General features: G+C 41.3%; 1 protein-coding gene across 1 annotated transcript; it reads left to right on the top strand.

The window, feature by feature from the left end:
- The first annotated feature begins 326 nt into the window (after positions 1 to 326).
- Positions 327 to 9,365, top strand: LOC133564138 (uncharacterized). Its single transcript, XM_061918270.1, has 2 exons — positions 327 to 612; positions 6,958 to 9,365. The coding sequence occupies exons 1-2, from the start codon at positions 435 to 437 to the stop codon at positions 8,184 to 8,186; spliced, it is 1,407 nt and encodes a 468-aa protein (XP_061774254.1). The 5' UTR covers positions 327 to 434; the 3' UTR covers positions 8,187 to 9,365.
- Positions 9,366 to 10,790: the final 1,425 nt, after the last annotated feature.

Below are 10,790 nucleotides of genomic sequence, written 5' to 3'. Positions count from 1 at the left end.
ATCCACTATGGACTGGACTCTCACTAATATGTTAGATCCATTATGGACTGGACTCTCACACTATTATTATATTGATTGAATTCATGACTTAATAGTGTTCCTTAATAGATATTAACTCAAAGCTAAGATGTAGATGACCTTATGTCGTATCATTGCATCTTTGGTGTACAAAAAGTATCAATTATTCCAACAGTGACAAAATTAAATGTTGAAATATATGCACTTAATAGTATTTTTAATTGCGTCCGTAACGTGAGCATGAATTGGTGGTGAGCTACGTATGACGTCAGACGTTGACCCCGCCCCTTCCGTGGACTTCTCTCTGCTGTGTTCGCGCCTCGGCCGCCATTTTGGGAGTCAAAAGCCCCGCCAGGCTGCTTGCTAGCTAGCGCGGCTAGCTGGCGGAGCTCCGCGCACTCCCCGCCGCCTTTGCTATGGTTCATACGTGCGTGGTGGCCGGCTGCAGGAACCGAAGGACTCCCGGCACCAGCCTGTCCTTCTACCGCTTCCCCCGGGACGCCGAGAGAAAGCAGCGGTGGATAGCGGCCGTCAACCGCCAGGGTTGGCTGCCCAACGACGGCAGCCGCCTGTGCAGCACGCACTTCATCTCCGGTGACTATTTATATATTCTTCTTCACCTTTTTACCCCATGTTGGCTTATTAGATCCACCTTTGCTATTATCGTGTGAAGGCACTATGTTTCCCTGATGCTAGTTTGTATAGCCACGCCAATTTAGAAAAGTTACTTGCCATGTACCTGAGTCCCACCTGCTCAGCTGTGGAAGTTACTTGCCATGTACCTGAGTCTCACCTGCTCAGCTGTGGAAGTTACTTGCCATGTACCTGAGTCCCACCTGCTCAGCTGTGGAAGTTACTTGCCATGTACCTGAGTCCCACCTGCTCAGCTGTGGAAGTTACTTGCTATGTACCTGAGTCCCACCTTCTCAGCTGTGGAAGTTACTTGCCATGCACCTGAGTCCCACCTGCTCAGCTGTGGAAGTTACTTGCCATGTACCTGAGTCCCACCTTCTCAGCTGTGGAAGTTACTTGCCATGTACCTGAGTCCCACCTGCTCAGCTGTGGAAGTTACTTGCCATGTACCTGAGTCCCACCTTCTCAGCTGTGGAAGTTACTTGCCATGTACCTGATTCCCACCTGCTCAGCTGTGGAAGTTACTTGCCATGTACCTGAGTCCCACCTGCTCAGCTGTGGAAGTTACTTGCCATGCACCTGAGTCCCACCTGCTCAGCTCCCCAAACCTGTCCTAATCATCTGTGTTTGATCAAACTACATCGGTTTAATATTGTACTTTTTATGTTATTATCACAGCCAGCCTGATATCACATTAATTACACACAAACTATAATATTTAGCCAAAAAAAAAAAAAGTAGGAACACAAACTATTAGGAGATGTTGACCAGGTGGGGGCGCCAACTTCACTCAGGTTCTCACTCACTACTCGACTTGATTGATTGATTGATTGAAACTTTCATTAGTAGATTGCACAGTACAGTTCATATTCCGTACAATTGACGTAATAAACGTACACAATGTACGTAACAAGAAAATATGCGTACAAGTAATTTGGTCCTTCAAAAATCGCTATTTCCTAGAAATACATTGTTATATATATATGTATGTGTGTGTGTGTGTATATATATATATATATATATATAAATATATATATATATATATATATATATGTGTGTGTGTGTGTGTGTGTGTATATATATATATATATATATGTGTGTGTGTGTGTGTGTATATATATATATGTATATGTGTGTGTGTGTGTATATATATACAATTTTCATTTTTTTGTTTCACTAAAAAGCGTTTATTACTTGCAGCTTTTTAAAAAAACTATGCCTTTAAATGAATTTTCGGTCCTTCAAAAGTCACTATTTCTTAAGAATCAAAATATGTATACCGTATTTCCTTGAATTGCCGCCGGGGCGCTAATTAATTTAAAACCTCTTCTCACTCCGGCACTTACCAAAGGCATGCGGTAAATTTAGGCCTGTGCTTATAAATTTGAGTGTGATGTAAGGATACCATCATAAAAAGCACATTTAATTAAAAAAAAACATTATCATGGTCTTACCTTTACTTATAAATGAAGTCCATGTGCAGCTCCTTCTGATCAAAAGCATCCATAACTTGTTTATAGAAGTCTTCCTTATCTTTCTTCAGTTTTAAAAGTCTCTCTGTCTCGATGGAGATCTTCCTTTATTACCTACTGCTTCCATTGAAAGTCCAGTTTAGAAAACTGTTTTATTTTAGATATGTAATCCTCCATGTTAAAAATGCAAGCGAGAGGAAAAAATAAAGGATCGCTGCTCACTCTTGCTGCTTGTTGTCACTTCTTCTGCAGCCGAGTAGTCGCAAGAAGGATCACTAGCGCCCTCTACCACCAGGAGGCGGGAGTCATTTAATGACTCAAATTTGACACACGCAGCTACAGCATATTAATAAAACATAGCTGCTTACTGTTCTTTTTAGCATATTCAATAGCTTGGACCTTAAATCCTACTGAATAGCTCTTAATCTTCTTCACTTTATGCGATTTCAAATGATTGAAATCAGCCTCCTCCATTTTGAAAATGATAACAGGTGAAGTGTCATTCGTGACGTGACGAGTTTGACCCGGTGGAAATTCTAGAGAGGCGCATACTATATACCCGGCGGTAATTCAAGGAAATACGGTGTATATATATATATATATATATATATATATATATATATATATATATATATTATGACTGTACAGTATACAGGTGCTAGTATAGTATCGTTTTACTAATGAATCAAAAACAGTACTTTACTCTGTTTGAAAAGTACTGGTTCGCTTTTTTTTTTTTTTTTTTTTACAGATGTGATGGCGCGTCGTCACGTCATGACACTGCCGGTTTCACGAGTGGAGCATTTTTGGCAGCGCACACACACAGAGCACTTACAAGCAGACACAGCATGTAGACAGAAAAGGAAGAATGGACGCATTTTGGTGTAAAAAGTAAATATAAAGGTGAAGTTATAACCCTGACTAGTTAGCTAGCAGCTAACTTCCATCTGCAGTCGGCAGTGTTTTAGCTACTTCTAAATCACTAATCCTCGCCTTCATGGCGACAAATAAAGTACGTTTCTTACAAGTTGTATTATCACTGGAGGATGAGGAATAGCTAAACATGCAGGAGGACACAATAGCTCACCGGTGTCACAATGTAAACAAACGACATGGGTGGATCTACACCTGACATCCACTGTAATCATACTGCGATACTATTATAATTACATCATCACAAAAAAAAATTCCATTTTGAAAATGTATACACTTAAATATGACCAATGTATGATCCTGTAACTACTTGGTACAGGTTTGATACCTAAATGTGTGGTATCATCCAAAACTAATGTAAAGTATCAAAGAAGAGAAGAAGAAGAGATTATTACATTTCAACAGAAGTGTAAATAAAACATGTTGAAACAGAAAATAAGCAGATATTAACAGTAAATGAACAAGTTGATTAATAATATTTTCTTTTACAGTTTGTCCCTCATAATGTGTACAAAATACTGCATTTGTCAGCAGACTAATTAGGAGTCTTTGTTTGTTTACTACTAAAAGACAAGTTGTCTCGCATGTTCAACATTTTATTTGAGGACAAAATTGCAATATAAAAACATATGATTAATCTACCCTAACATTTATTGATCAAATAAAGCCATTTTTAGTTAGAAAAGTACCGAAAAGTATCGAAATACATTTTGGTACCAGTACTAAAATATTGGTATCAGGACAACCCTAGTTTGACTCTAGCAGGGGTCACCAACCTTTTTGACACCAAGAGCTATTCTTGGGTACTGATTAATTAATTAATTAATTAATTAATGCCAAGGGCTACCAGTTTGATACACACTTAAATAAATTGTATTTCTGTCCGTCATTCCGTCATACATTTTTTTCCTTTTACGGAAGGTTTTTTGTGGAAAATAAATGATGAAAAAAACACTTAATTGAACGGTTTAAAAGAGGAGAAAACACAAAAAAAATGAAAATTGAATTTTGAAACATAGTTTATCTTCAATTTCGACTCTTTAAAATTCAAAATTCTACCGAAAAAAAGAAGAGAAAAACTAGCTAATTTGAGTTTTTTTGAAAAAATTTAAAAAATAATTTATTGAACATCATTAGTAATTTTTCCTGATTAAGATTAATTTTAGAATTTTGATGACATGTTTTAAATAGGTTAAAATCCAATCTGCACTTTGTTAGAATATATAACAAATTGGACCAAGCTATATCTCTAACAGACAATTCACTATTTCTTCTAGATTTTCCAGAACAAAAATTTTAAAATAAATTCAAAAGTCTTTGAAACAAGATTTAAATTTGATTCTACAGATTTTCTAGATTTGCCAGAATATTCTTTTTTGTATTTTAATCATAATAAGTTTGAAGAAATATTTCACAAATATTCTTCGTCAAAAAAACAAGCTAAAATGAAGAATTAAATTAAAATGTATTTACTATTCTTTACAATAAAAGAAATAAAATTACTCGAACATTGATTTAAATTGTCAGGAAAGAAGAGGAATAATTTAAAATGTAAAAAGGTATATGTGTTTTAAAATCCAAAAATAATTTTTAAGGTATTTTTTCTCTAAAATTGTCTTTCTGAAAGTTATAAGAAACAAAGTAAAAAAATAAATTAATTTATTTAAACAAGTGAAGACCAAGTATTTAAAATATTTTCTTGGTTTTTCAAATTCTCTTTCAGTTTTGTCTCTCTTAGAATTAAAAATGTCCAGCAAAGCGAGACCAGTTTGCTAGTAAATAATAAAAAATAATTAAAAATAGAGGCAGCTCACTGGTAAGTGCTGCTATTTGAGCTATTTTTAGAACAGGCCAGCGGGCGACTCATCTGGTCCTTACGGGCGACCTGGTGCCCGCGTTGGTGACCCCTGGACTATGGACTAGTGAAAAATGACTTAGGAAAGGGATCGCCGGATGTTGCCACGACTGATCCACTTCTGCGTCTTTTCCTGCGCACACGAATGACGTAGCTTGGCCGAAGTTGACGTAAAAGTGGCAAACATGTCGCATTGCCGTTTAGACACAGTCACACTTAACAAGATCGATTCCTCCTGAATCGGATGCAAAAAGATGGGATTAAAACCACTTTGGAGCGTTTAGACTGGTAACAAATATCTGATCTGTTTCACTTCAAGGCCTACTGAAAGCCACTACTAGTCTGATAGTTTATATATCAATGATGAAATATTAACATTGCAACACATGCCGATACGGCCTTTTTAGTTTACTAAATTACAATTTTACATTTCGCGTGAAGTATCCTGTTGAAAACGTCACGGTATGATGACACGTGCGCGTGACGTCACGGATTGGAGCGGACATTTTTTTCCAGCCGGATCCAAGCTATAAGTAATCTGCTTTAATCGCATAATTACACATTATTCTGGACATCTGTGTTGCTGAATCTTTTGCAATTTGTTCAATTAATAATGGAGACGTCAAAGAAGAAAGATGTAGATGGGATGCGGTGTATTGCAGCTGCCTTTAGCAAAACAAACACAGCCGGTGTTTCCTTGTTTACATTCCCGAAGGTGAAGCTTTACAATGGAACAGAGCGGTCAAGCGAACACGGTTCCCGACCACATGTCAAACGGCAGATTTCTGTGGGAAAATTGTGGTAAAAAGTCGGCTCTTACCGTAGACATGAGCAGAGCTTGCGTCGTTCCTCGTGCACCTGTCAAAGAGGCAACTGCGACTCTTGACTCCTCCGTGGCTTCCCTCAGAGACACTGGCGGTCACCCAATCCACTTCAATTATATAGCACATTTAAACAACAATAACGTTTCCAAAGTGCACAGCCATGTTAAAACCAATATTAAAAAACAATATTGTGCTCCACCAATGACTGAATAAAAACAAAAAATAAATAAATATAGAACCAATATAAAAAAAACAATATAAAAACAAATATGATTAAAAACTATTTTAAAGGGTAAAATCAATTAAAACAGTAAAATAGAAATCAAAGTGTATAAAAAACACGGAGGACCACACAACAAAGCCAAAGAATAAAAGTGGGTCTTAAGACGAGACTTAAAAGAGTCCACTGTGGAAGCAGTTTGAACATGGAGCGGCAGAGTGTTCCAGAGCTTAGGGCCGACCACAGAGAAGGCCCTGTCTCGCCTGGTCTTAAGTCTGGTCTTGGGCACCACGAGCTGGAACTGGCTCTCGGACCTCGGAGCGCGCGCAGGAATGTAAATTTGGATGAGGTCCGAGATATATCGAGGTGCCAGTCCATGTAAAGATTTAAAAACAAACCGCAATCAATTCTAAAATGAACAGGGAGCCAGTGCACACCCCTCCGACTTTCAGGTACGACGGTATAATCTCACTACAACGCTAGTAACACAATACGCAGATAAGGGATTTTCCAGAATTATCCTAGTAAATGTGTCTAATCGCTCCCACTGCCCTGTCCTTCACTCTCACTTTCCTCATCCGCAAATGTTTCATCCTCGCTCAAATTAATGGGGAAATAGTCGCTTTCTCGGTCCGAATCGCTCTAGCTGCTGGTGGCCATGATTGTAAACAATGTTCAGATGTGAGGAGCTCCACAACCTGTGACCTCACGCGCACATCGTCTGCTACTTCCGGTACAGGCAAGGTTTTTTTTATTAGCGACCAAAAGTTGCAAACTTTATCGTGGATGTTCTCTACTAAATCCTTTCAGCAAAAATATGGCAATATGGCGAGATGATGAAGTATGACACATAGAATGGAGCTGCTATCCCCGTTTAAATAAGAACATCTCATTCCAGTAGGTCTTTAAGGGCAGAAAAATGCGACGTGGTGTGCAGTGTCAATGGTCTGTTTTGTGTGCGACTAGTTGACCTGAGTAAGAAAAAGTGTTTCCTGCCTGCAGGTAAACAAGTGAAGAACCCTCGTTCTCCGGACTATGTTCCTTCCATCTTCACTGCTGAGATGAAGGAGCCCGGTCCACCGGAGGCGGCAGCAGACAAGCAGGAAGCGCGGGTGGAGGCCGCCAACGCCCTATTGTTCCTGCAGCGCCAAGGCGGGTCCGGACCCAACGAGCCGAGTCCCAAGGAGAGCGAGGCCAACGCGGAGGGCAGCGCGTCGTCCTCCATGAGCGCCGACGACGAGGACGAAGACGACGAGTCCACCAGCGACGGAAAGGACGAGGCATTCGCCCGCACCTCCGACCTGGACGACCTCCTCAAGGCGCTGAGGCGCGAGAACCGAGCGCTGAGGGAGTCCGTGGAAAAGATGTCCTTGTCGGAGAGCTCCCTGAGGAACGACGCCGAGAAGGTGAAGTTTTACACGGGCTTGCCCAACTTCTTCGTGCTGGAGACGGTCATGCTGCTCCTGGCGCCGCACATGGACGCCATCAGGAACATGAAGCTGTCCAAGTTCCAGCAGCTCCTGCTCACACTCATGCGTCTCCGCCTGGACCTGCGCAACCAGGACCTGGCCTACCGCTTTGGCGTGAAGGTGGGCACCGTGGTCAGGACGGTGCACCACATGGTCAACATCATGTCTTCCACCCTGGTGCCCACCGCCGTTTTCTGGCCCTCTCGAGCCGAGCTGAGGAAAAACCTTCCGCTGGCCCTCCGCGCCTCCTGCCCGGACTGCGCCGTCATCGTGGACTGCTTCACCGTGCCTTGCGAGGGCCCGGTTGCCAGCGGCAACAAGCCCCAGCAGGGGGCGGCGGTCGCTTGTAACGTCTTGAACTACCTGATCGGCGTGGCCCCGCAGGGCGTGGTCACCTTCGTCTCCAGGGGCATCCTGGGAAACGTCAGCCCTCGCGATCTGGCAGAGAGCTGCGGCTTTCTGAGCAAGCTCCTCCCGGGCGACGTGGTCTTGGCCGGCCGGGACTTGGACATTTCCGACGCCGTGGCCGCCCGCGGCGCCCGCTTTGGGACAGCGCAGGGCTCCCTGGCGGCGGACGTGCAGGCCCACGTGGAGCGGGTGGTGTCCATGGTGCGGCGGCGGTACGCCATGCTCACCGGGCCCGTGGAGAGTCCCTTCGCCTCGGCCGCCGAGCGCACGTCCAACATGTCCACCTTTGACAAGATCGTGCAGGTGGCCTGTGCCTTAAACAACCTCTGCATCTCCGCCGCGCCGCTCGAGTGACACCGCTTCCTTCCTTCCTTCCCGTTTGGCGAGCAGGAGACCAAAATATCCCTGGCACCTCCCATGTAGCAGAGAGCTTGTGCTTTCTTTTCAGGCACTTTTGTAGTCCTCCTTTTCTATTGGACGTCATAAAGACACACTAGCCCCGCCCCTCTCCAAGGACTGTTTCTGGCGTGACGTTGGATAGAAGGTCCAGTGTGCCTTGTGTTGTCGAGACGCTTTAATCAAACACTCTTCTGTCGTATGCAATCTTCACATCTTCTCCAACATCTTTTTCTCAACACCAAGCAAAACTCATGCCAGCTGCGAGCTGGCCCATCTAGTACGGATCAAAATGTCACGCTACCGTATTGTCACCGTGCACTTTTTGGGGGGGAATTGTGCCTATCCTTCGCAATCGTGAGAGACAAGACGCCAAAAGTTGTTGTTCTTTGCATTCTAGCGTGTAAAAATCAGCTCGTGGATAGCAATGCAGCTAATGTTAGCAATCAATTCTACCTCTAAATCGCTTTAAAAATGCATTTAAAAACCACCGACAATTAATTTATGTTCTGTAACCTGTTTAATAACCGAGCTGTTGCAACATTGTTATTGTCCAACACTGAGGAAGTTTTTTTTCTAGCGTAGTAACACATCGGCGTGCTACGGTATTAGCCGTGAGTGAGTGACGGCAAGATACGTCGGTGCCCGAAAGGCTTTCGAGTTTGTAACGCTCAACACAATGTGATAGGACACCAATCTGTACTGACTGAAAAACATAAATAATCATATTAGTATCTGTAAAGTATTATTTACTGTTTTGTTTGTACACAGCTAGCTGGACTCTGTATGTACTGTAATAACACGCATGACGTGCTGCCTGTGTTTAATGTTGTCTGTTTGGTCCAGCTGGCCCCAAGACATTTTTTTCCAGTTTTATTTTGGGTAAGCACTCCATTTATGTCCAAATAGCTTGTCTCCAAGTTTCATATTTATACCGTCAAAGTCACACCGACCTCACTTATTCAGCTTCCGTCTGCTCCAACGTCTCACTCTTCCCTTCGTGCTCAAGTCTGCCATGATTACAAAACACACGCAAGCAGGAACACGCATTTGTTGCCGGAAGTCGGAAGTGCGTCCCAGCGTAAGAAAAAATGCACCGGCAATGATTAAAATGATCAAAATATGATTAACATTGTACATATTGTAATGTGTCTGTTACTACATTATATGTATGTGTATATATATATATATATATATATATATATATATATATATATATATATATATATATATACACACACACACATACATAGATACATACATACATACATACATACATATATATATATATATATATATATATATATATGTATATGTATGTATGTATGTATGTATCTATGTATGTGTGTGTGTGTATATATATATATATATATATATACATGTATGTATGTATAGATATATATGTAAGTATGTATGTGTGTGTGTGTGTGTATATATATCCATATATATGTATGTATATGTATATATAATATATATATATATATATATATATATATATATATATATATGTAAGTATGTATGTATACGTTGATGGAGGGTTTGGAAGTTGTTTTAGAGACTTTGAAAGCAATGAATCTTCCAAGCTTTTTAATCATCTTAAGAATCCTAAAAATAAAAGCCGTGTGAGTTCCAGTCTCTTATAATGATTGACCATAGGCAAAATTCAAGAAAAAATGTGCAGTTTCGTTTAAGGCCACGGTAGGATATTGTGGAATTGTCCAAAAAATTATAGTGTGTAAAATGAAGTGTTTAGGATAAACATACACTTCTCGGGCGTGGCCACCGCTGCTGCTCACTGCTCCCCTCACCTCCCAGGGGGTGATAAAGGGTGATGGGTCATATGCAGAGAATAATTTTGCCACATCTAGTGTGTGTTTGACAATCATGGGTACTTTAACTTCACTTCCTGTAACTGCAGACAAACATCGTTCTCCAATGTCCGTAAATATTTCTACAAAAATGTGTGTTTGATTTAAAGAAAAGTGCGGAAACATCCACCGCTTCAAGCCAATGTCTGACAATTGGACTTTGAACAATGTCAATACCTCCAACTTTGATTCAAAGTTTTCCGGGTGATGGTTTATCACGTAGCTTTCATCGAGCGCTTTCCACCCTGAAATGCTGGCGACCAAGGTAGTGCTTTATTGCGCCAAAGTAGTTGTGTTTTTCCCCGGAGTTTGTCTCTCCTTTAGCAACGGAACTCAAAAAGTTAGGAATGCATTTTGATTAAATGATCATAAAAAAAACATTTCCTCTTATCAACTACGAACACACTTCTTCCTCCTTTTCTCCCCCTTTACTGGGGTCCACGCCCCCACCTTCCGGCCTCGAATTTATTATGGCTCCAATGAAAATGGGAACAAATGTGAGGGTCAAAAGTATACATACAGCTATGTTAATATTTGCTTACAAGTTTCACTGCAAGAAGGCACTCTTGGTAGCCATCCACAAACTTCTGCTTCCTTTTTTTACCACAAAGTTGGTGCAGTTCAGCTAAATGTGTTGCTTTTCTGCCATTGACTTGTTTCTTCAGCATTGTCCACACGCTTAAGTCAGGACTTT

This window comes from Nerophis ophidion, linkage group LG13 (assembly GCF_033978795.1).
Source record: "Nerophis ophidion isolate RoL-2023_Sa linkage group LG13, RoL_Noph_v1.0, whole genome shotgun sequence".
Taxonomy (NCBI): Eukaryota; Metazoa; Chordata; class Actinopteri; order Syngnathiformes; family Syngnathidae; genus Nerophis; species Nerophis ophidion.
The sequence above is the reverse complement of the archived record's forward strand: the minus strand, read 5'-3'. Positions and strand labels throughout refer to the sequence as shown.

What these genes read in the sequence shown, in the direction of transcription:
- LOC133564138 (XM_061918270.1), top strand. Translation starts at nt 435, where the DNA reads ATGGTTCATACGTGCGTGGTGGCCGGCTGCAGGAACCGAAGGACTCCC. An exon ending in CAGCACGCACTTCATCTCCG is followed by an intron (nt 613 to 6,957) that starts GTGACTATTTAT and finishes TCCTGCCTGCAG; the next exon opens with GTAAACAAGTGAAGAACCCT.